This window comes from Natrix helvetica (assembly GCF_964273705.1).
Source record: "Natrix helvetica genome assembly, chromosome: 5".
Lineage (NCBI taxonomy): Eukaryota > Metazoa > Chordata > Lepidosauria > Squamata > Natricidae > Natrix > Natrix helvetica.
Window position 1 is genome coordinate 108,132,443 of NC_138551.1, and position 26,590 is coordinate 108,159,032.

The 26,590-nt window shown below is 42.4% G+C and overlaps 1 protein-coding gene and 1 long non-coding RNA gene across 6 annotated transcripts in view; one reads left to right on the top strand and one right to left on the bottom strand.

Moving 5' to 3' along the window:
- GBF1 (golgi brefeldin A resistant guanine nucleotide exchange factor 1) overlaps nt 1–26,590 on the top strand; it is a 197,108-nt gene that overhangs the window by 136,945 nt on the left and 33,573 nt on the right. For 4 of the 5 annotated variants that reach the window (XM_081956539.1, XM_081956541.1, XM_081956542.1 and 1 more), the window contains exons 27-33: nt 2,333–2,404; nt 4,501–4,595; nt 6,634–6,787; nt 8,540–8,759; nt 8,861–9,018; nt 10,726–10,969; nt 25,514–25,716. In XM_081956539.1, coding sequence (XP_081812665.1) covers nt 2,333–2,404; nt 4,501–4,595; nt 6,634–6,787; nt 8,540–8,759; nt 8,861–9,018; nt 10,726–10,969; nt 25,514–25,716 — 1,146 coding nt within the window. The remainder of the gene's footprint in view (nt 1–2,332; nt 2,405–4,500; nt 4,596–6,633; nt 6,788–8,539; nt 8,760–8,860; nt 9,019–10,725; nt 10,970–25,513; nt 25,717–26,590) is intronic. The other variant, XM_081956540.1, reaches the window with a different exon arrangement.
- Nucleotides 946–23,271, bottom strand: LOC309393932. Its single transcript, XR_014175660.1, has 3 exons — nt 23,139–23,271; nt 2,618–2,708; nt 946–1,513 (listed from the first exon to the last, which is right to left on the bottom strand). It is a non-coding gene; the product is annotated as an uncharacterized lncRNA (long non-coding RNA).

The following is a 26,590-nucleotide window of genomic DNA, read 5'->3' on the forward strand; positions in this document are numbered from 1 at the left end:
ATGAGGAGTTACCATCAGCCTCTTCTCCCCCCTTCTCTCCCTCAGCTGTGTCCCACAGAAACCTTCTCTATCCTATCACCTTCTCTCCCTCAGCCTTTCCCCACAGAAACATCTCCTATCTTACCACCTTCTCTCCCTCAGGCTGGCTCAACAGAAGTCTCTCCTATCCCCTTCTCTCCCTCAGCCTTGCCCCACAAAAATCTCTATCACCTTCTCTCCCTCAGGGTGCCCCACAGAAACATCTCCTATCTTATCACCTTCTCTGCCTCAGGCTTGCCCCACAGAATCCTCCCCTATCTTCTCTCCCTCAGGCTCCTCTCCAAACTCCCAGCCAGCAGGCCGGATGAGTCACGTGCTGGCCACATCTACATCCAAGTTTTTAGGTTGGAAGGGGGAGTAGAATGTCTAACTCCTTAGCATCAGGGCATGTTAATAATAATATAAGAAATGGTAATGCTCTGATGGTCATTTTGAAAAATCCTTTGTTACCGAGCACCTAGAAGCCAAGAGGACCTTGTGTCATCCCAGTAAAGTTCTGATTAATGGCAAAGAAGGAAAACAGCATAGTTGGCTGTTTTTAACAGTGTTCTGTGTTACTTGGCATATAGTCATGTCGGTCACATAACCACAGAAGCATCTTCAGACAAGGCTGCTTCCCTCAATTAGGAAAAGGAGATCCCCTAAAGTTGACTGGAAAGGGGAAACCATTACCTTTTAACATGATATTTAACCGCTTTCACTCTGAGTAGGAAAAATGATATTTATAGTGTTTTTCATCATCAGTGGATGATCACACTCAATTCAAGATGGAAAAACGAGACAACATTAAGTTCCTTAGAGGCCTCCATACTTTAAGTGGTGCAATATATTTTCAAATATATGGGACAGGTATATTTATTTGATTTTGTTTTTATTTTTGACAGACTTGAACACTGGGCCCTAACTAACAAAATGAAATTCAATGTAGAGAAAAGTAAAGTCTTACACTTAGGCAAGAAAAGTACACATATAGATTGGGAGAAACCAGGCTTAATAGCAGTAACTGTGAGAGGGATCTTGGAGTCTTAGTGGACAACCAATTAAATATGAGCCAACAGGGTGTTGGCAGAGAAAAAAGCCAATCCAATCCTAAATTGCATTAACCAGAGGGATTCAATATCAGGTGAGGTACTTCATTGTTGTTAGTTACGAAGTCATGTCCGACCCATTGTGACCCCATGGACAACATTCCTCCAGGCCTTCCTGTCCTCTACCATCCCTCAGAGTCCATTTAAGCTCACGCCGACTGCTTCAGTGACTCCATCCAGCCACCTCATTCTTTGTTGTCCCGTTCTTCTTTTGCCCTCAATCTTTCCCAGCATTAGGCTCTTCTCCAGTAAGTCCTTCCTTCTCATTAGGTGGCCAAAGTATTTGAGGTGAGGTACTAATACCACTGTATAAAAGCCTTAGTAAGACTACACCTAGAATACTGCATCCAGTTCTGATTACCACACTATAAAAAGATATCGAGGCTCTGGAAAAAATGCAGAGAAGAACAACCAAGATGATTAGGGGAGTGGAGGCTAAAACATATGGAGAACGGTTACAGAAACTGGGCATGGCTCATCTGTGGATGACCAGGGCGGGCATAATAGCAGTGTTCCAATATTTGAGGGGCTGCCACAGAGTGGAAGTGGTCAACCTATTTTACAAAGCACCTGAACACCAGCCAAGGAATGGAATGCATGGAAACTGATCAAGGAGAGATTCAACCTGGAAATAAGGAGAAATTTTCTGACAGTGAGAACAATCAACCAATGGAACAGAAGTTGCCTTCCGAAGTTGTGGGAGCTTTATCACTGGAAGCTTTCAAGAAGAGATTGAACTGCCATCTGTCAGAAATGGTGTAGGGCAGGGTGACAAACTTGCAGCCTGTGAGCTGGATGTGTCACACACTGGCCATGCCCATGGCCAGTTTAGCAAAGAGGGAAAATGTCACTATATTTCACATGACAATGTGAGTTTGACACCCCTGGCATAGGGTCTCCTGATTGGGTGGGGGGTTGGACGAGATGACATACAAGGTTCCTTCCGCCTCTGTTATTCTATTTTATTCTAAATTTATTATAGTTCATAGTCCTTTCAAGAACCATACTCTTTACTTTCTTGAGAAAAAGATGCTGAGTTCAAAACAAGAAGTCCTTCATCCTAAAAAATAGTATGGGGTATTAATAAAGAGGCAATACATTCTAGAAATGTTTGTGGATACTTAGTTTTTATACTATTTATATTTTACTTATTTTTGCCTTGTGAGATTACTAATGTGTTTGTCTTCCAATTTCCCACTTTACAGGTATGCGATCCAGAGAAGTTAATCACTGAGAGCAAGTTTCTGCAACTTGAGTCCCTGCAGGAATTAATGAAGGTGAGGTTTGAGTTAGCCTTTCAGGCAGACTAGAAATTTTAAATCAGTTGCAGAGTTTTGAGAAAATTTACTGTGAGTAATGAGATTTCATTGCTAATTTTAGATGGATTTTTATTGGTTATGTATCAAAATAATAAAATAATTGCTAGCTCATTATCCCAGCTCTGAGATAAGCATAAAAGGGGAGTGAGGAAAAAGTGCTATAAGATTTACCCTTTCATCCAGCTTCCTCGGGAGTCAAGTTCTGGAAATCTTGTCTGCCATTTAGGCTCACCCAGCCATTTGGGGTTATATCCTATCAACACTGTAAAGAAAAGGAAAACTGAAGTGAAAATTGTAAACACAGTCACAATTAGTGATTTTTCTCTTAGTAACTTCTTTGCTTAATGACCAAGTTTCCGATCCCAATTGCAGTCATTAATGTACCTGTATGCTTTTCCCATTCTGGAATATATATGGAAGAAATATAAGTTATTCATATAGCTATGCATTGGCCATGTAGGCCAACAATTCTTAAATCCATGAAATTATTTAAAGCAGCCTTCTACATGCTGCAGTTTGAAGTCTTACTGGCACACTAAGATGGACATATATCACAAGAACTAATTCTTGTAAAAGTTATACTTTTTAAAATCTAATTGTGCAGCAGGCTTATATTTTTCAATAAAACTTGTATTCACTAATTCTAGTCTGAAACAAACTCCAATGTTCATGGAAATCATTCCCTGCAAAATATTCATTTTTATGTCTATTTCATAATATATTATACTGTCATAATCTTTTGAAATTTAGATATAATTTGTTGGGGCAGCTGAATTTACTTTATGAAAATTATATTAAAAAAAAATAATTCGTGTGTGCTGTTGCAGCCCTGTTTATGTTCAAATTGTAAAAGTTGTATTGTAAAAGTTAGGAAAAGGAACACATATACATTGATGCACAGACAGAGTTATTTTAAAAGGAAGAAAGAAAAAGGGTTCAATACAACTTAATTTCTCTTTTTACAATGATAATTTGAAAATACAATATAAAAATAAGGAAAATGGAAGAGGAGATAAGACTTGCAAGATTGATGTCAGTCTTGTGAGACAGGAAACATTGCTAGAAGAACTAATTCTACTTTATTGTAAGGTTATATTAATTGGAAATCTGAAAATGTGTGTATAATATATATTGGTAGATCATGCAAAAGCTCCACCTAGGCACGGCTGCTGCCATCTGTTTATCATGCTATAGCATGAGCCTAAGAAGTCTCCCTAATTACACATCAGTTCCATCTGGGAGAATGCAACCCCATTCAGAGTCAAATGTGACATGCCACTAGACTTAGAAGCCCAAACCCAGCACTATTTGGGTTTTCACGACTTTCTTCACGACTCTCTATGACTGAAAACCAACCTCCCTGTCAACAGCTTTTCCTAAAAAGGGAAGATTGGAGACTGGATCAAACTGTCTAAAACAGTTGCGACCAAGAATGGCCTCTTGAGAAAGAGTTACACCCCCACCTCCTTCAAAGTAGGCTGTACCATCCCATCCTGCAAAAAAGTATTAACCACCACTCCGACCCAACTACATGCCACCATTCAACCAATTAGGAAGGGCAAGGGTCCAGAACACAAATGATCAAGCTTACACCCACAAGGTCCCTGTTCACTTCTTTAAAACCCACTAACTCTTTCCAAATAACAGACCTCCGATGTGCTCTGGTCACTTTCAAAGGATTTGTCCTTTGTCAGTTGGAGCTATGGTCCAACTGAAGTGAAGTTGAGTAGCTTTCTCTAGCAGATGTTGAGAATATTCCTCACAGCAGCCTTGTAACAGTTCCATTGGCTCCTCTTTATCCAGGAGGAACCCGGACAACTAATCACTGATTTATGCTGCTTTAATGCTATTTGGGTAATAATATTTTTAAAATGTGTTTGATTATTGTGAGCTTGTCAGCATCTTCCAATCAGAGGAGCTGACAAATGTTAAAAAAAAAAATGTTTAATATTATGCCTACAAAACCTGTTTGACTTTTCATTTCCATGATCATTGCAGCAGCTTATTGTATCTGTTCTCACTTTTATACCAATGTTATTCTTTGGCTGCTTCAGGCTCTCATATCTGTGTCTCCTGATGAGGAAACCTATGATGAAGAAGACTGTGCTTTTTGTTTGGAGATGCTTTTAAGGATTGTGCTGGAAAATAGGTGAGCCATATAGATGCCATTTCACCCTTTGATATGGCAAACAATGTTGAGAACTTTCAATTTTACTTGAAGAACTCCAGTGGTCAGGTTGAAGAGTATCCCTAACAGCAATGAAATTTGATTATTTCATTCTTAATGCTATGGAGAAAATCTATATTGTTACCAAGTGTCAAAGGCACATAATGAGGAAACTGTGATAGTGAGATTTTCATATCAAATTCTGCTTGATCTCTTTCAATTTATCTCCATATTGACCCATTTTTTAATGTGAAGCCGACTCTTTCCACTAATTACTGGTACCTCTTTATTTACAATTGTAATTGAGTCAAGAATTATGTTTGTAAGTTATGTCAATTTTAAGTGGTATACCCCATGACCACACTGGATTTTACAATCTCTTTTGCAGCAGTTGTTAAGTGTCTTTTTTGCAGCAGTCGTTATTTGCAATGGGTATTTTTTGCTAGAAAGTTGAAATAAATGCTGGTTTCCAGCAAAAACTTATAAATAGCTGTCATAGGACTGCAGGACGCTGTAAACAGCCATAAATAAGTGCATTCAGCATTCAAAATATGATTGTGTGACTGTAGACAGCTGTTGGAACTTTAAGTCTGCTCATAAGTAGCCCTGGGGAGGTTTGTCGTAACTTCAAATGGCCACCAAGCAACTTGTCGTAAGTTGAGGACTACCTGTATAAAATTAGCAACACCAGTCACCACATAAAATGACGACATAGGCTAATTTCCACTTAGAAAACAATCATAAGTGCAGATAGTTTAGCAAGATTACCATTGATTAATTGATTGATTGTCTGAGAGCCAAGTCATAGAATTTTTAAAATCCATTACACTATTAGTATATGACTAATTATGTGTATGTGTATTAATACATATATACATTTATATATGTATTAATTATCTGCTGTCCTTTATACGCATGCACACATATGCTCATGTTCCCCATATAAAAGGGGAAAACCCTGTAAAGTTAACATTTCATTGAAGGGACAAAACTGTTCCTACAAGCCAAAGATTTAAATGAAAATTTATCTACTGATACATCTGAGTATTGATCATTTAATAAAAATACATCAAATAACTCATGAATGGAATTTATCAAACTAAAGGCCAAGTGTATTAGTTCTAATCACCACAGTGGGTAACTAATAACAATATTGGCATTATATTAACAAGCAAGAGAAAAAGCCCTTCTTTATCAACCAACTGATAACATCTCTTAAGAAGAATTTCTAGCAGCAGATACTATCTCTTTAATTGATAAGGAACTGAATTTAATTAATGATAAATTGAGTTTTCTTTAAAGTCTGCTATATCTATCCAAAAGTAACCATATAATAACTAAGAAAATTAACATCAAACATATTCCTACAAATAGTTCAAAAAATATTTAGTACTTTCTTCAAACATCTCAATTTATACTTACCATATAAGTGGAGTGGGGCTGTGACTGCCCGCAACGACATTTGCACGAGTGGAGTCACGAGTGCCTGCAACACTTGTGCAAGAGCCTGGGTGAGTGGGGCCGCGAGCACCCACAACATTCATGATAATGCTTGCAAGTGGGGCTATGCGTGCGAACATGCATTTGCATCAACCAGCTACTTATGTGGCCCGGCGGCCAATAGGCCATGGTCCAGTAGCCAGCCATGGCCCACAGGTTGGGTGCCCCTGGATTAGAGGACCCTAATTTTGGCTAAATTATTTATTTGATTTACCTTGCCTTTATTTGGGGGGGGGCAGTGTACATGATGATTCCTCCTATTTCTCCTGCAGTAGCAACCCTGTGAGATGAGTTGGGCTAAGAGTGGCTGTCCCAAAATCACCTAGCCAGCTTCTATGCTTTAATGGGAGACCAGAACTTACAGTCCCCTAGTTAAGGCCAGCACTTTAACCAAATTGGCTGTGAATAAATCATTCACATACATTGATCACAAATTCCAACTATCAACTGCCTGGAATAAAGCCTGTGTTTTAGTTTATCTTTTCCCCACAATACTCTTTTTCTTTCCCTTTCTTTATAGGGATCGTGTGACTTTTGTTTGGCAGGCAATGCGAGATCATCTTTACCATTTATGTATTAATGCTATGGAATACTGTTGTCTAGTGGAAAGAGCAGTAGTGGGTCTATTAAGACTGGCAATCCGACTTCTGCGCAGAGAAGAAATAAGTGCCCAGGTAAATACAGTTCTGTGTGATATGTCAGTTTTCTGAAGGGACTAATTTCATTGTATCTCTTTGTGTTAGTTACTGGGAATGTTCCAGTGCTAAAAGTATCATTGGTCCATATGTTAAGGGTAGAATTCCTGTCTTTCCTTTTGGTTTTTGGTTTTGACCACCACGAGAAGTGTTTCTAGAATTTTTCCATGTTCTTTCAGACATCTGTTGGACATATTCACATATATTCTCTCCCCCCCTCCCTTCATCTCTCTCTCTCCCAGTTTGAGATTTTCGTTTAGAATTTACTCCTTCTTTTATCTTATCAAGTAGAGAGATAAGGCAATCCGACTCCTTTTTCATATTCAGAAAGTATTTATAGTTACACCTAACAAATAAGCAGAATGGGCCACTCCCTTGGGTTTGGTGTTATACAGCCTAATGCACCTATCTTAAAGCAGGAGCATGACAGTAGAGCAACAAAATTGACATAAATGACCATGCTTCCTACTATACTAAAAATATATGTGAATGTGAAATGTGAATAATGCTTTCTAATCACACTCCAAAATTCTGAAGTACAGGAAATAACTACCCATTTGTTTTTTAGCCCCATCTTTCAAATTCCATCATACTGAGGGCTTTTTAGTCATGGTTATCTTGACTTTTCAGTATCAAGAGGGTCTAGGACCATGATGGCGAACCTATGGCATGCTTGCCACAGGTGGCACGTGGAGCCATATTTGCTGGCACCCTAGCCGTCAACTCTGGCGCGCATGCGCGTGCCAGCCAGCTGATTTTTCGCCCTTCCGGAGGCCTGGGGGAGGCTGCCTTTTTCCCTCCCCAGGCTTCAAGGAAGCCTCCGGAGGCTGGGGAGGGCAAAAAACAGCCCCAACGGGCCAACCGGAAGTATGTTCCCATTGGACTTGTTTTTCGCCCTCCCCAACTGTGAGTCAGCTCACTTCAGAACCCCACTGCTCCAAGGCTCAATTTAAATATCTTAACAGGGCTGCGGTGGGTTGGCTGAGGTGGTTGGGGGGCGGGGGCACAGTGAAGTGGCCACAGCAATGTGGCCATAACCAATTGTCCCATTCCATATCAGGATATTACTTTCTAGGATAACAAAGACTGTGGGTTTTGGAAAGTTCTACTCCTTCTTTATTAGGGGCTCAGGGTTGCCAATTATTAATGTTTCCTATGGAAAAAGTAACCAGATTCTTTCCATATTTTTTTGATGTTATGGAAGTTTTTTGAGATGAAGCCACAAGGTCGATCAAACAACAGATTACCCCACATAAACGTCAGAAAAGGAGATATCATTTGCAATATCATAGCAGTGCAACAAATGTCAGAGGTGCTTCCTTCATTTCTGACATCCACATCAAATGTATTTCCTTTAAACATAAATTTTGTAAAGATTTAAAACTTTGCATTTTCAAACTCTTTATATATAATATTTTAAATATCAGAGTCACTTTGTGAGTGAGATAGATGGCCTCCAATAAACAACCAGAGATCTAATTTATTACAGATCTATTATTTATTACTACTTCCCTCTTTTTACTTTCTTCATGTTTCAAAAGATTTAAAGTAGGAATAAATTCAGGAGAAAAAGCTTTGTGATTTTTCACCAGGCAAGAAGATACAGTTACAAAATACAAAGTTATTCTTCCTATAATACAGACTTGAATGTGCTGCTAGCAGTTAACAAACATGAATTTGGTACCGGTGTAATTTACATTCTTGTAGTTACCGTGATTTCTCTCTGAGTAGGTGTTGCTCTCCTTGCGAATCTTGCTCATGATGAAACCCAGCATGTTAAACAGGGCAAGTCATCAGATTGCATATGGCCTTCATGAGCTTCTCAAGACTAATGCTGCCAATATTCACTCTGGAGAAGACTGGTACACACTCTTTACCCTCTTGGAATGCATTGGTTCTGGGGTGAAACCACCCCCAGCGCTGCAACCTACAAGAATAGAGAATGATACAGGTAAATTGGTCATTGGCAATGGATTTTCTTGTTGAGAAGCATGTTACCAACCTGTTAGGTTAACAGTTGTTGCTTCATTCCATTTTGTTTAATTATTTAAGGAGCTCAATCAGACAGTGAGATCTCCTATCATCCAAATGAAACCAGCCTAGATCGTGGCTACACTTCTGATTCAGAGGTATATGCAGATCACAGCAAGCAAGGTAAATTGCATCGTTCTGTCACTGATGTAGATGTGGTGAACAGTGGCTGGCTTGTGGTAAGTAATTTTGAGTGTTTTGATCTCTTTGTATGTATCTGAGATGAATGAATAGTAAATAATTCAGGGTTTTCACCATCTATTATTTGAAAAAATAATAAAAGGATCATGTCCTTCATTTAACCATGTTAAAAGTAATTCTGCGTGCACTAACTTTTTTCTAAGCCCTCAACAGTGGTTAAAGTAAGACTCAGAATTATGTGTGGTAACTGGGCATGAGCAGGCTTCAAACATAGCCTATAGCTTTCCCAAATCAAGAAATAGTTTGGTTTGTTTCCAAGACATCTCTATCTCATTCACTGATTTCTCTTTTTAATGTTGTGAATATAAGAAGCTACCTTATCTTGAATTATATTATTCAGTGCATCTAATTATTGCTTACATTGTCCCCAGGATTTATTTACTAATGCTTGAATGTGTGTATGAGAAACCTGCTGTGTCTACTCTTAGCTATACACATATATGCACATGAACATACACATATACACATATGAACATAAACACACAGATGTTGGCTTTTAAAGTTTTAAAAGTTGAAATATTAGAAATGTTTTACAGGAGATATTTTAAAAAGAATGTAGTATTAGGAAGAATGCTTTGGCAGCAACTTTATAAGATTGTGCCGCTCAGTAAATATGGCTGAAAGCCATGCGAGTCTTCCAGGCTTGGAAACTCAAGTCAGGAGTTGTGCTTCCAATTCTTAGTGCTGCCAGTGAAGCACTAGCTGAGGGAATTGGTAAATTATTACACTTGGTTTAAAATCCCCAGCAGATTTTAATTCCTACATTATAGATCATCAGTAATTGTATTCCAATCAGTACTTGATCATCAGTACTTCTATTCTAAGCTAGATCCTTAGTCCCTGACTGCATTCAGTCCCATTTAAATGCTCACCAAAAGAAGGCAAATGGTTCTATATTTTTGTGACTGAAGACAGCAAAAATGTGTATTATCACAGGCATCATGCCTGTGAATTAAGTAGGGTGACCTAGCTGTATTCATAGAGATCTATAAAAGGAAGAGCTTGGAGCAGCAATCCCCAACCTTTTGGGCACCAGGGACTGGTTCTGTGAAGAGAGGTTTTTCTGCAGACCGGATTGGGCATGGTTTCATATGCTACCTGTATCCTATGGATGGGACTTCACTTGTTTGTGCAGCTCCGTTTCTGTGATGCCTTGGCCCAGTACCAATCCATCTGTCTCATAGGATAAAGATTGAAGAAAAATAAAATCCTACATCAATCATTGAATTAAAAATTAAGACAAGTAAAAAAAAGGAATAGAAAGTTGGTTTATTTGATCAAAGATAAAATAAGACTTTTTCACAGAGTTCTCGCAACCCTTTCTGGACTTTTTGCTGGTGCAAGAATTGACAAATTGATATTTTATGAATGTGATCGGGGATGGGATATGGGATGAAAAGCAATCTGTTTGTAACCTAAAGGGTGTGTAAAGTTATTAAATTGGTTTATAGTTGTGATGTAGGTTGGAAGTTTATTTCTTTTCCTTTTTTATTATATTCATTCTTTTCTTTTTCTTCTTTTTCCACCACACTTTTTGTTCTTTTTCTTTTTCTCTCTCTAAGTTTAGTTCTATTACTTTCTACTATTTTTATAATTTTTTAAATAAAAATTATATTTAAAAAGCATATTGACTTCAGTTAAAATATATGATTTCCTTTAAACTTTGAATAATTTCTATTTCACAGGTAGGGAAAGATGACATAGATAATTCAACCATGGCTGGACTTTCCAGACTAGGAAATTCTCCCCTGGTGAATCAATATAGTCTGACTGTAGGAATGGACCTGGGTCCTCATAATACCAAATCTCTCATGAAGTGTGTTGAGTCCTTATCTTTTATTGTGCGAGATGCAGCTCATGTAACCCCTGAGAACTTTGAGTTGTGCGTCAAAACAATCCGCATCTTTGTGGAAGCCAGCCTAAACGGAGGTAAGCCAGATTTCTATTAGTTTCTATATGGCCCAAAAGCTCCAACTACTGCTACTACTACTATGACTACTACTATTAAATGTGTATTATCACTGTCATAATTTTTTTAAACAGCAAGGAAATATTTATATAATCTACAGTAGGTGACTTGATTTCTCATTAGAGGGAGCAATGCTAACTTAAGGGTTGATATGAAGAATATGTTGTGCATCTGTCAGATAAAATCAGTCACATTCACTGTCAGACTCTACCCTTAGAGCAGAGTTTATGGAGGTGATGGAGGCTACAGTTTGAGCCTGTAGAATGAAAAAGTGGACAGAGCTCTCTCGGCTGCTAGTTCAGCCATGTGTATTAGATTCATGCTCCTTCTGATTAATTAAGGTCTTGTGGGAAGCATTGCATGTATGGATCTTGGCAATAGTTAACAACTGCTTGAAAGAGGGAGTGATCCCACCACCTTTAAAAGAGGTAGTGGTGTGCCCCCTCTTTACAGGACTGCTGGATTGCTTGATCCAGCTAGCCTGGGCAGTTTTCAACTGGTGTCCAACCTCCCCTTTTTGGGGAAGGTGGTAGAGAGACTGATCACATAGCAGTTTTGGAGAATTCTGGATGATCTTGAGGCAGATAATTTTTAGTCAGGGTCCAGACTAAGGTTTGATATAGCATTGATTGCACTCATGGAGTGGTAGGAGTGGGATGAAAGTAGTGCATCCAGCCTGATGCTTCTTGACCTTTCAGGACATTTGATACCATTGATCATGGTATTCTTCTGGGTTGGCTCCAGAAATTGCGAGTGGGTGGTACTGCATTGTGCTGGTTCTCTTCCTTCCTTTGGAGACGGTTCCAGTTGGTATTGATAGAAGGAAAGAGATCTAGCCCATGGCTCCTACCTTGTGTTCTATTTAACATTACATGAGCTCTGGGTGAGGTGATCTATCAGTTTGGGGTAAGATATCATCACTATATACACAATGCCCAGTATTTCTATGTTAGGCCCCTTGAACGATGCTGTGGACATCCTATCCATCCTATAAAAGATCACTACATCTCTACAAAAATGCACAAAACTAAGTACAAAAACCTTCTAGAATCCATATAGGTCAATATAAAAGAAAAAAAGAATGACATTACTATACGCCACCCAACAAAGCAGAAGAAATAGCTAAACCTTTTGCTAAACAACTAACAAATGTATATAGGAAGCATACCACAGTAGTAATGGGAGACTAACTACCCAGATATCAACTGGGAGACAAATTCTTTAGCAAGTGGGAGATCAAACAGATTCCTAACCAACCTAGCTGACAACCTAGCAACCATGTCATCTTGAATTTCAGTATAATGCAAGCACATGCAATAGAACATAATCCAGCCAATGTCTTAAACCTAAAAGAGTTTTAACAAACTCAGAGAAAGAAAGAAAAATTCTATGGATGAAAACCCTAAAGGGAAAACAACTCAAGCGTGGGAAACTCTAAAAAGTATGATCATATAAGCCCAGTCCAGCACAATACCATTGAAAAAGAAAAACAAGATATCAAAGAAGAAACCAGCATGGTTGCGCAATGATCTCTCTGATAAACTGAAAGACAAAAAGCAACTACAAAAAATGGAAAGAAGGACACATAACTAAGGCAGAGTATCAGCAGATAGCTAGAATATGCAAAGATGAAGTCAGGAAAGCAAAGTCTCAGAATGAACAAAGACTTGTAACAAAAGTCAAAGATAATTAAAAATAAGTTTCTTTCAACATATAAATAACAAGGAAAAAGTTAAGGAAACAGTAGGTCCACTTAAGAGAGAAGATGGCAAGAAAGTAAAAGGCAGCAGAGAGAAAACTGCTAACTCATTCTTTGCGTTAATCTTCACGCAAAAAGAAACTATAGCCCAACCTACAAAAAAAATAGACTAGACATAAAAACTAAAATAAGCAAGAAAATAGTTAGATAATCTTGATGACTATGCAGATTACATCCCAGAGTTGTGGAGGAGCTGGCAGATATTGTTTCAGAACCATTGTACCATATCTTTCAAAAATCCTGGAGTACCTGAGGATTAAAAAAGGGCTGATGTGGTTCCCATCTTCGAAAAAAAGAAAAAAGCAGACCCGGGAAAATATAGACCATGGGGAAGGTACTGGAAAAGATAATAAAAAATAGCTATGTGAACAACTAGAAACAAAGTTATAATTAAAAGCCAGCATGGGTTTGTTAAAAACAGATCATGCCAAACCAATCTTATATCATTGTTTGACAAAGTGCCTAATTTAGTAGACTAGTGAAATATTGTGAACATAATATACTTAGATTTCAGCAAAGCATTCAACAAAGTAGACCACAACCTACTTCAACCTACTAGAAAAATGTGGGATAGAAAGCATCACCAACAGATGGCTTTGTAATTGGCCGACAAACCAAACTCAACAAGTAGTCCTTAATGTTACTAATATCTACATGGAAGGAAGGAAGTGAGGTGCCATATGTTTCTTAGACATAGTACTCTTCAATATCTTCATAAATGACTTAGATTAGGGGATAGAAGGGGAAGTAATCAAATTTGCAATGACACTAAGCTGGTAGGAATAGCAAACATCCCAGATGATAGGCTCGGGATTCAAAAAGATCTTAACAGACTTGAACAATGGACCCTATCCAACAAAATGAAAGTGGAGAAAAGCAAAGTTTTACACTTAGGCAGGAAAAACCCAAGGTATAAGTACAGATGAGGCAAAACCTGTTTCAAAAACAGTAACTGTGAGGGGGGGATCTTGGGAGTCCTAGTGGACAATCACTTAAATGAGTCGGCATTCTGCAGCAGTAGCCAAAGAAGCTAATACAATCCTAGGTTGTATAAACAGTGACATAGAATCAAAATCACATGAAGTATTAGTACCACTTTATAAAACCTAGGTAGTCCTCACTTTACAACCACAACTGAGCCCAAAATTTCTGTTGCTAAACAAGGCAGTTGTTAAGTGAATTTTGCCCCATTTTACAATCATTTTTGCCACAGTTGTTAATCGAATCACTGCAATTGTTAAGTGAATCGTGCAGTTATTAAGCAAATCTGGCTTCCCCCATCAACTGTGTTGGAAGCTGGTTTGGAAGGTTACAAATGGTGATCACATTGTCAGGGGGTAAATTGAGCCCTGTAATTTTAACGAGGAATGAATCGTGGCATTTCCTTGAAGCATACTTTTTAAATAAGCAAAATAAACCCGAGATATATTCTAAGAAAAACATTTTATTGTAAAGAAAGTAAAAAATACAAACTTACTAACTAAATGATTACATCTTGGCAAAATTCCTGTATGCCTTGGCAGACGAACAAAAGAAAAGTAAAGTAATGATGAAGGAATGTGTACATGCGCAGTGAAGCTGAGATAAGAGTCAGTTCATTCTACCGTATAACTCACAATGTAGGCACAGCTGGCAAACCAAAATAAATGCAGTGACACACATGACCAGTGGATGTTGCAACGGTCGAAAATACTTGCCAGTATTTACTGCAATGCAAGATTTTTATATTTATAGTGGTGCTTAAAAGTATATGAACCTCTTTGAATTTTCAATAATCGTGTTTATCTAGTTTTCTCCTAAAACTAGATGATTGAAAAGTACATATTTGAGTATGGCTAAAGTATGTGATACTTTGCTTTCAAAAACTGCTGTGACACTTTGGCAGCAATAATCATAATTACCATGTTTTTTGGAGTATAAGACACACCTTTTTCCCTCAAAAAAGAGGGTGAAAATCTGGGTGTGTCTTATACACTGAATACAGCATTTTTGGCCTCCTGAAACCCGGCCCCCTTTGCAAAAATGGCCCTGCATAGCCTTTAGGAGGCTTCCAGAGTGCTCCTGGGGGCTGGGGAGGGCAAAAATGAGCAAAATACCAGGCTGTTCTCCTGTGCGCTGCTTGGAGAGTCCAAGCATGGGTTAACACAGCCTAACTGCCCTAGGACTGACTGAGTTTTTTCCTTGACCACGCCCCCTTTGCCTCTGGCAGGTCAGTTTTAAAAACTCAGTCCGCCCGATAGGACTGTTGCAGGGGAGTTCCCCAGTTTAGGCTTTTGCTTGGACTCCCCACATCAGCATTTAAAGAAATTCCTGACCATTTATTTTGACAATCGGCTAAGGCTTTTCTTGACAGCTCAGGAGGTCTGATATTCATTGTCTGCTGCTTGTAGGCTGAGCGAGGTAGGATTGAGGCTTGTCCGGCTCCAGCTGGCGAGCGGAATCGCTACAAGGGACTACCAGCTGTTTGGCGCTGGGGATCTCTTCCTTAAAGCCGCGGAAGCCTTTTCGGAACCTTAAGTGTCCTAACGGCTTCTAAATTCTGCCTGGCAACAGCGGCGGCCATTTTAAACCTTTCGCGCCCTTTTCTCCACTTCGGAGAGGGTTGCCTTGGTTACTGAGGCTGCGCGCGCAGCGGCGGCCATTTTACAGCACCAAATTGCCTCAGGATTCAAACGGCAGAGTTTGCAGATCTCGCAGTCGGACCTCGCCAGTAGCAGCAGCAGCAGCGACGCTTAGTGACTGAGGGCCTTGTCCGGGGCTCCGGCAAGGCCGAACATCTCGAATACAGCCGCTTTCGCACTCTAAGGCAGGGATTTCGCCGGCTGGCTTCCCTTGCCTATTACAGCAACCGCGGACGTTTCGTGGCCGTCTGGCTCGTCCCAGCGGTGCCCTCCAGACCCATCCAGCCTTCCTGTGACTCCAGATCAACAATGGCAGACGAAGGTTTGGAGGTGCAGGCTGGGCCTTCTTCCAAGAGGCCCAGAGTGGAGCCCCCCCCCAAAGGAAACAAGGGAGGGAGAGGCAATCCCAATAGATCCCCTTCCCGAGCCTCAGGGGACTTACCCACCAGTAAGGAGGGAACCCGTAGAGGCCATACCTCACAGGCCCAGAAAGCCAGCAGGTCCCCAGATCAAGAGGAGGCATGGGCAAGGCCTCATTCTCCCCAAGGGAAGGTTCAGGATCAGGATTCTCCCCACCAGGATGGCTCACCTCCATCAACTGGGGGGATTTCAAGGGACTCCTCCCCAGATGCCTCCTGGGGCTACCCAGACTCTCCCAGTTCTTCTGTTAGGGAGGAATTGGAACCATATCAGGATCTTTTTCAGAGGGAGGAAAGGAGAGCCTCCAAGGGCTCCAAGGGACGCCCAAAAGAGGACAAGGGTCCCGCATTATCAGCTGAAATGAAGGAGATCATAGCTAAGGCCATCTCCCAAGGAATAGCTGATGGTCTCAAACAGAAAGAGACTGGTTCTGCTAGCACTCCTAAAGCCAGGGCAACCCCTGCCCCTGTAGGAGACCAAGCCCCTGCTTCGCCTGGCACTTCTATTGCCACGGAGGACACAGGATTGGAGGAGGGGGAAATAGAGGATTTTGAATTATCGGAGGATGAGGACCTTCCTCCCGATAAACCGGCCTTTACAGGGTTATTTAAACCATCCCTGTTTAAATCCATCCTTCACAAGGCCATAGCAGCCACTGAACTTGGGCCCACTCCCAAGAGTGCCTCAGCCACCCCCCCTCCCACTAAGGACCACAAGGAAGGTTTATTCCAGGAACCTTCACCTACCCAAGAAATGATTCCCGTTCCGGACTTATTCCTGGACGTAGTCCAAAGGCAGTGGGTCCAACCTGGTACCCTGACCAATCCCAGCGGGGGGGACAAATCCCTTTACGCTGTAGAGGACAAAATGGATGAGGTGCTGAAGTTGCCTGAGGTGGATGCCCCGGTGGTCTCTCTAACTTCTACTTCTAATCTTCCAGCAGATTTACTCGAGGGACTCAAGGCCGAGGACAAACGCTCAGAAAAGGCGTGCCACAAGACGCACCAGGCGGCTGCCTGGGCCATTAGAGCATCCACCTCGGCATCATTCTTCACCAGGGCTTCTCTCCTCTGGCTAAGACAACTCAGGTCCAAACCTCCCTCAGCAGGTTCTAGATGGCGGCATGATATCAATAAAATAATAACCGCCGTAGAGTATTCAGCAGATGCCTCCCTTAATGCGGCCAAATTCGCATCTAGGGCCTTGGCGTCCAATGTGACATCACGTCGCCTGCTGTGGCTCCGCCACTGGCAGGCTGATATGAAGGCCAAATGGAAGCTTGCTTCCGCCCCATTTAAAGGAGGGCAACTCTTCGGAGAGGCCTTGGAGAAGTTTGTCATAGAAACAAAGGACAAACGCAAAATTCTCCCGGCCACCCTGAAGAAAGCCGAACGTAAGGGTTCAGGTTCATTCAGGAGACAGCCCTTTAGAGCGCAGGATAACTCTCAAGCTTCCGGCTCTAATTCTTCTTATCAGAGGCCATTTCCCCAGACAGGTGACAGGGGACAGGACAGGACAAATTTCGGGTCCAGGGGAAGGCAGCAACAACAGCATTCCTTTCGGAAGCCATTTCGTGGGGGATCCAATTCCCGACAGTTTCGTAGGGGGAAGTGACCATCACAGGAATCCTCCCATAGGGGGTCGGCTCCAAACATATGCCGACAGGTGGGAGGAGATAACTTCGGACACTTGGGTCCTCAACACGATCAGGAGGGGCCTAGTGCTGGAATTCTTATCCTTCCCTCAACAAAAATTTATTCGCTGCCCCATCCCCAAGAATCCCCAAAAGAAAGATCTCATGCAGAAGGAGATCCTCCATCTGCTCGAAATCAGGGCCATAGAACCGGTTCCCAAAGAACAGGAAAAACGAGGATATTATTCCATCCTCTTTCTAGTCCCAAAGAACTCAGGAGGGTGGAGGGCCATCTTGGATCTAAAGTGCCTAAATCAGCATCTGGCATACAAAAGGTTCAAGATGCAGTCCCTCCACTCCATCCTGGCTTGCACTCGACAGGGGGATCTCCTCACATCGATAGATTTGAAGGAAGCTTACCTCCATGTCCCCATTCACCCTGCCCACAGAAGGTTCCTGAGGTTCCACTACGACGGGAGGCACTATCAATACAGGGCCCTCCCATTCGGCCTCTCGTCTGCCCCCAGGACCTTCACCAAAATCTTGGCAGTGGTGGCGGCCCACCTCCGGAATCGTCCAATTCGGCTAGAGTGTTATCTAGACGACATAATAATTCATTCTTCCAATCAGAAACAGGCCCGAAGGGACGTTCAGGTGACCATACGGACTCTACAACACCACGGGTTTTCAGTGAACCTGCAGAAGAGTCACCTAGAACCGACCACCCGAATCCAACATCTTGGCGCCATAATCGACTCCGTCTCCTGCCAGGTATTTCTGTCTCCAGACAGGATGGCGAATCTTCAGAACAAACTTCGTCTATGCAAAGCTCCCAGGTCAGTGCCGATTTTACAACTATCCCAGCTCCTGGGCATCATGATCTCCTGCCTAAAGGTGGTTCCCTGGGCACGGCTTCACGCAAGGGAGCTGCAATGGTTCCTTCTGCCAATGCAGAGATCAAGGGACAGCAACTCGTTAAGACGCGTGAAACTACCGCCAAAAGTACTTCGCTCCCTGCATTGGTGGAGCACAGCGGCGGTCAGGAAGGGGTGCCTCTTCAAGGAGCCCGAAAGGCTGGTTGTAACAACAGATGCCAGCCTACAGGGATGGGGAGCGCACTGCCAGGGACATCTTGCGCAAGGAAAATGGACACAGAGGGAGGCGGCCCACAGCATAAACTGGCTAGAACTGAGGGCCGCTCGCCTCGCTCTACGTCACTTTGCTTCTCAGATTGTGGGTCATCATGTACTGTTGTTAACAGACAATGTTGCCACAAAGGCCCACATCAACAGGCAGGGAGGCACGCACTCCAAAAATCTCATGCAGGAGGCGGAACTATTGTGCAGATGGGCGGAGCGACATCTGGCGTCCATAACAGCTGACCACATATCGGGGACGAGCAACCAAGAAGCGGATTGGCTGAGTCGGCAGACGATAGACCACTCAGAATGGCGGCTGCATCCAGACATCTTCTCTCAAATCGTGGAGAAGTTCGGCAAACCGCAAGTAGACCTGTTTGCAACAAGCACCAACACACATCTGCCCCGCTTCTTCACTCGATACCACTCGCCCTTAGCGGAAGGGACGGATGCGCTGAGGAGCACTTGGCCCTCAGGACTCCTGTACGCGTTCCCACCGCTCCCTCTCATACCCCAAGTAGTGACCAAATTACTGTCAGAAAAGGCCGATCTAATCCTAGTGGCCCCTCACTGGCCCAGGAGGTCCTGGTACGTGGACCTTGTCAGCCTCTCCATCCAAAGTCCGTGGAGGATTCCTCAGGAGCAGATCTCCCTCAGCCAAGGTCACATCAAGCATCCAGATCCCCAGTGGCTGCAACTAGCCGTTTGGCGCTTGAGGGGGACCTCCTGAGGAAGCAGAGATTTTCAGACAAGGTCATCAGAACTATTCAAGCGTCCAGGAGACCTTCCACTACTAGGATATACGAATATACGTGGAACGCTTTTTCATCTTGGTGTCAGGGCAAGGGTGTGCAAGACATTTCGGCTTCAGTGCCAAATTTGCTGGAATTTCTCCAAGAGGGTCTGGACAAAGGTCTCGCGCCCAATACGCTCAAGAGACAGGTGGCGGCACTATCCACCATTCTTACCTGTAAATCGGCTAGATCACTTAGTCAGCACCCACAAGTAAAGAGCTTCCTCAAGGGGGCGATGAACATCTCTCCTCAGGTGGTTCATCGATATCCCTCCTGGGATTTGCCATATGTCCTGAAGGCCTTAACGGGGGCTCCCTTCGAACCTCTCAGGAAGGCAAGCCTCCATCATCTGACTATTAAGACGGCCTTCCTCATAGCTATAACATCGGCTCGCAGAATTTCTGAATTGGCTGCGCTGTCTGTGAGGGAGGACCTTTGCATTATTCATACTGACAGAATCATTCTGAGACTTGATCCATCTTTCATCCCAAAGATGAATACTCAGTTTCATAGAGCCCAGGAAGTGATCCTTCCTAATTTTTGTCCAAATCCAGTACATCAGAAGGAAAAAATCTGGCATAAATTAGATGTAAGAAGGGCAGTCAAAATTTACATAAAACGATCAAAGGATTTTCGGCGATCAGAATCCCTATTGGTCTCCTTCCACCCTGGGTCCCTTGGTCGCAAAGTTTCATCCCACACAATTGGGCGTTGGCTGAGAGCTTGCATCAAGCTAGCCTATGAGACACAAGGCAAGACTGCACCACGAAGAGTAACCGCGCACTCAACGAGGAGCGCTGCAACTTCAGCTGCTTGGGCGACCCAGGCGTCCATCATAGACATTTGCAGAGCGGCCACGTGGGCCTCGCCTACGGCGTTCATCAAGAACTATAAGATCGATATCTTTGCCTCGGCAGAAGCCTCCTTTGGAAGACGTATACTACAAAGGGTTGTGGAGGCTACAAAGGTCAATGACTCTGCCCGCCCTGGGACACGATAGCTTGGGTATGTCCCATGCTTGGACTCTCCAAGCAGCGCACAGGAGAAAGACCGTTGGCTTACCTGAACGGTCGTTCTCTGGGCGCTGCGGGAGAGTCCAAACCCACCCAGGGTTCGAGGATCCAGATCCAAAACTCTGCAGAGACTGGTTGAAGGCGTCCTATTGCACATTTCGTTTTTAAAACTGACCTGCCAGAGGCAAAGGGGGCGTGGTCAAGGAAAAAACTCAGTCAGTCCTAGGGCAGTTAGGCTGTGTTAACCCATGCTTGGACTCTCCCGCAGCGCCCAGAGAACGACCGTTCAGGTAAGCCAACGGTCTTTCCCCCCCCCCCCCCCCATCCCCCAGGAGCACTCTATAAGCCTCCTAAAGGCTATGCATGCTCTTTTTTTGACACAAAACGGGCCTGTTTTCGCAAAAAACGGGCCTTTTTTGCTCATTTTTGCCCCTCCCCCAGCCCCCAGGAGCACTCTACAAGCCTCCTAAAGGCTATGTATGCCCTTTTTTCCTTGGCAAAAAACAGTCCCGTTTTTGTGGAAAATGGGGCATTTTTGGGAGGTCTGCAGATTGCAAAAAGTTTTTTTTTTTAAATTTGCCTCTTCAAAATCTTGGTGCGTCTTATACTCCGGGCGGGTGTTATACTCTGAAAAATATGGAAAATCTTTCTGTTAAATGTTGATTAGCTCTGTACATCACCTTGGAGGAATTTTAACCTGTTCCTCCCTACAAAATAGCCTCAACTCAAGAATACTGGTAAATTTCCTCACTTGAATGACCCACTTCATATCATTACACAACATTTCTATAGGTTATATGATGTTTGGCTGCATATCCAAATGTCAGGGTTTCAAATAGCATCCAAAATATAGTTTTGCAACCATTTTCCAGCGTAGTGAGGATCAACAACTTTTAAAAAATCTTTTCTTGAGTCCTCAGATCCTTCCAGATAAGTATGTTATCAAGATTTTGATAGTGAATACCCAAATTTCTATTCTTTAAATATATTATTTTATTGCCGTGTGATTAGACGCATAAGGAATTTGAAATAATAGAAAATACTTGTAGCTCGGGATTTAGATTTTGACAGTGGTTTGCTCTTCAAGCTTGTTTCAATTTAGTTTCTGAATGTTTTGTTACCAGACTAGCTAACTTCCTCAGCAGGATTTTCTTGTCAGAAACTAAACTGAAACAAGCTTGGAGAGCAAACCACTGCAAAAATCACAAGGAATTTGTCTCTGGTATACAAGCTCTCAGTGTACATACAAACAACAAAGTGATAGGTCATATATCATAGATCAGGTGTGTCAAACTCGATTTCATTGAGGGCCGTATCAGGGTTGTGTTTGACCTTGGAAGGCTGGGGTGTGTGTGGCCAGGAATGGGCGTAGTCATTGTGGGGGTTTGACACAGGCTCAAGATGCATTTTTCCCTCTTCTTTCTTTCTCCAGTTCTTTACTAGAACCATTTTCCTATCTCTTCTTCCAGATATTACTGGCAAACATTTATTACTTATTCTTCATACTCCACTAAACTTTTTATTTCTAAATGTATACCTTGTTGTTTAATAGTACATTGATTTTCCAGGCAGAAAAGCTATTTATACCATTGTATTTTTATTATTCAACTATTAATAAAAATACAATATCTTAAATAACATGATAATACAAGATCTAACAGCAGAGATAAATTTCCAGGATAGTAAATAGAAATGGCTGTCAATTATAGATTGTTGATTGAGATTAAATGGACCTACAGTGCATTAAACTGTAGTAGTAACATAGGATGTTGCTTGTTTTCTATCCAGTTCAGGCACTTACTTGAGGCCACATAATTGTAATCCAGTCCTTCTGCAGCACTCTGCCGGCCAAAAACAGGCTGTATGGAGGCCCCATGTGGCTTCCATGCAGCCTGTTTTTGGCCTCCCCGACCTCCTGCAGCACTCTGCCATTCAAAAATGGCTATGTGAAGGCCCCACGCGGCCTCTCTGAGACCCGTTTTCATCCTCCCCATCCTCCAGCAGTACTCTGCCAGCCAAAAATGGGCCCCATGAGGCCCATTTTTGTTGGCAGAGTGCTGCTGGAGGCCAGGGAGGTCAAAAACAGGCCATGCAGGGGGAGCAAGTGCCCCTCCCAACCCATTTTTGCTGGCAAAGGCACCGCAGGTTGGTCCTTTAATATTTCCAGGCCGGTCCCACAAGCCAAATTTAAGCACCCTGTGGCCTGGATCCTGCACATAGGCCCTGAGTTTGACACCCCTGTCATAGATCATAATTACAACCGTGAATCATAAGATACAACAACAAGTGATAAATTATAGATTACCAACAGAAGAAGGTATTAGGAAAGATGGGAAGGATAATATCAATACAGTCTACTACTGTATTGTTAGTCTTTAGGCCTAACAAAGTGCTGTGGGAATTAAATGTTCAGAAAAGTGATGGCGTAGAGCAGGGATCCTCAAACTATGGCCCCTGGGATGGATATGGCCCGCTGAAACAATTTATCTGGCCTGTGGGTGATTCAGAGCCTCCTTGCCTTCTCACTTAACCGAGGCTGCTTGTTCAAAACTAAACTAAAGCGGGGTCGGTGTGTACAACTCACCTTAAATCAACATAGCAGGAGAGAGGCAGAGCACTGCACTTTCTAGACACCAATGGAGCAGAATTAGTGTACAATGCAACATCTCCCCACGCCCCTCAGCCTTCTCTGTGAAAAAAAAGTGCAAGGGAAGGCTCCCACCCCTCTTAATGAAAAAAAAAACCCCTACCAGTCAAGCCAGGTCTCCGAATGGCTGCCAGTGACCTGGATGGCACTGACACGTTTCCCAGGGCCGAGCACATCCATAATCAGTCTGCCAGGCAAGGGCTTCTGGCTCACCGACCTTTTTGTGACTGCTCTCGCCAGAGGAGGCGGCTGTCACTTTAAAAATTAACTGAAAGAAGAGCCACTGTCTGGCTTCCGAGAGGCCACAGAGGCAATGAGATGGGGAGGGAAAAGAAATACCTCTTCTGGGGCTCGCCCACTCCCGTTCACTTCCACCACCACACCCCATTCAACCTCTCCCCATTCCAGCCTGCTCTTTTCCCTCCCTCAACAACTCTGGTTAAAGAGGCAGTTTGTGGGGCAAAAACACCCCTCAGCTGGCAAGAGAAGTGGGGGGAAGGTAGGGAGGGCCAGGGGCTCCTGTCCCTAGAAGTCTTGGATAGCTCAGAAATGGGGTGCAGCGTGGGGAGAAGGCACCCAGGGAATTTCTTCCCCTCTTCTCCTCCTCCTTCCCCCCTGCCCATTTTCTCCCTGGCTCACACATTTTTTTCCTCCCTTGTGATTAAGCAGTGGTGGTAAAGTGAAAAGGAAGCTATTTTTCCTACTCGGCTTGCTGCATCATGATGGGGGGGGGCATTTTATGCCCTCCCCAGGCTTTGGAAGCTTTCCTCAAGCCTTCAGGAGAGCAAAAACAGGCTCTGGAGGCCCGTTTTATGGACTTCCGTGAGGCCTGTTTTTCACCCTCCCCAGGCTCTGGAGCCTAACCCTCACCCTCTGCCTCCACCTGTTGTTTGGACAGATAATCAACTCACCTGTGCTGTGCTGGCTACTGCTGCTGCTAGGCACTGTCGGTCCATGCACACTCACCCGCCTCCTGTGCTGTTCATGACCAACCCCCTTCACTAGGGCTTATTTTTGGAGTAGGGCTTATATTAGGCGCGTCCAGGTTTTCCCACCCAAAAGAAAGTCCCAGGCCCTTCAGGCCTGCCACATTTTCTATTATGGGAAAATGGGAGGGGGGATTATACAGAGTGTGGGTCTATATATATACACAGTCAAAATAACATTCTCAGAAAGTCAAGGCCATCTTGCCCTGCAGCTGTGATGAGGTAACTAGGTGGCATCTCCAATTTTGGATGCTTCCTGATTGGATCATGTGATGGACATGTGGGTGCTGGGAAGGGCGGGACTTGAACTTTCTTTTGGGTGGGGAAAACCTGGAAAATTTCAGACTCGGGTTTTCCCAGATTTGCCAATATGACCTCTAATAAAATGGAACTTTGAGGAAACTCAATCCTCGGAGTCTTCTTTCGTTTGGGGTGTTGCTTGGAACCCTGACATTAACCCGAACCTCCTTTAAAGAACCCTACCAGCTCCCTCAAACTCTGGGGTGCTGTTTGGGGTCCTGAGTCCTATCATACATTTATTTTGACTATATATCTACCCAACTCCATGCAATTCCCCCCCCTTCAGTTTCCTACAGTCCTAAATGTGGCAGGCCTGAAACTTCAAGGCCCGAGATGGTTTCCAGGCCTGATACAATTTTTTTTTTGTATGCCTAATGAGAAATTCTTATTATATTTGCATATCCTTTTGTTTAACAGCCGCATTTGGAAACAGACTTTTCTAAGAACAGAGCACAGCTGACATCAAAATCCCCAATGCAATTCCCCCCCAAAATGTTTCTGAGTGTCATTATAAGTTATTTTTGTTCTTGGTTATGTCTCCGCTATCAAAAATACTTTTTCTCCCCACAAAAATAGATTTATTCTTGAATCTTCAAATATTACAATGTTTCCAGGATCCTTAATATGTTTAAAACTTTCAATATCCAAAACCTTGTCTTACCTTTTGCTGTTTATTTTAAATTCTTAAAGCTTTTTTAAAAACAGGTTCCCCCCCCCTTATAATAAGGATTGAAGGTGCTTAGCCAATGTTTCCAGCCTTGTCATTTTGAAGACGTCTAACCCTTTAAAGTAGTTTATAGGCAATTTCTGAAAAGCTATTAGCAAAAGAAATGCATACACAATGTCCTTTGGAAGGCTCCAATGACAACTACAATTTCCTCACTTTCTAGTTGGCTTATCCTTTGGAGATTGCTGTCTTGGGTAGTCTCATTTAGAGAAGGAATTCTACGGAACAGTTTGGGTGGTATCATGTCACTATTTGCACAGATATTGTAGGATTAAAGGAGCTGATCTATTTTTCAGTTCCCTGTTCTTAATCACAATCCACCACTTTTCCCCAGAAATTATTCATTTATTTATTTGGGCTATCTTTATCTAGCTCTAGATAAAAAGGAGCACATATCAATGTGGAAATACTGAAAATTCAGAAGTTTCACGAACTTTTAAGCACCACTGTATATTGTGTTTATAGGGTGTAAATCCCAGGAGAAAAGAGGAAAAAATCATAAATATGACTCCAAATCAGCACGGTTTAAGAAGAAAGCAAAGGAAAGCTCTCTGAGACACTTTAAAACCTCCAGCCAACATCAGCACCGTTCCACTAGTGAAGATGAGGATGAGGATGAGAGTGTCCCTGCCAGTTATCACACTGTATCTTTACAGGTTAGTCAAGACGTAAGTATAGCCATGATTTTTTCCTCTCCCTGTGGTTTTTCTAGTGTAATATCTATATGTTAACTAGATATTCACATCTTATGTGACTTTTAAAACACAAATAGCTCATAATGAGAGGGGGGGAAAGGGAGACAGATCTGAATCAGATTGTCAATGGGGCCTTTCCTATAATTATGAACATTATTTATTTATTAAGTTTCCATCCTGCTTTCATTACTTTATAAATAACTCCAGGCAGTAAACATACACAACACCCTTTCCCTTTCCTTTTCCTATTTTCCCCACAACAAAACCCTGTGAGGTGGGTTAGACCAAGTGGGTATTTCATGCCAAAGGTGGGACTGGAACATATGGTTTCCTAGTTTCTAAGCCAGAACTTTAATCACTATGCCAGTTTGAATTGGATTATTAGTTAGAGCTCAATTTTCTATCTTTGAATGCTGTAAACTAAGTGTAATCCCAAAATTTGAGTGGATTTATGTGAGTGGTAATTCAGAAAAGATAACAAATTATGTATTTCAATGGATTTTTTTGAAGATGTTTACAAGAAATAAAGAAACAAGATGGTTTGATACTTGTCACTAGTTTGAGATTTAATGTTCATTATTAAACTAGTTAACATTTGTGCTAGAAGAGAATGCAGTTTGCTCTTATTAATATACAGTGGCTTTCCCTATCAGTGGTGCTGGGAATGTTGATTTCTTGTTGGTAGTTCTTTTACTAGGCTGTTGTTTCCTGTTTGATTGTTGATCTGATGTTAATCCTGCTGTTAATTCATGTTTATTTGGGCATTGATTGCTGGCAAGGAGGTGTTCTGATCTTTTTGTTTGCTTTTTAACTATTTCCTTCTCTCTTGAATAGTGTGTAAATATTT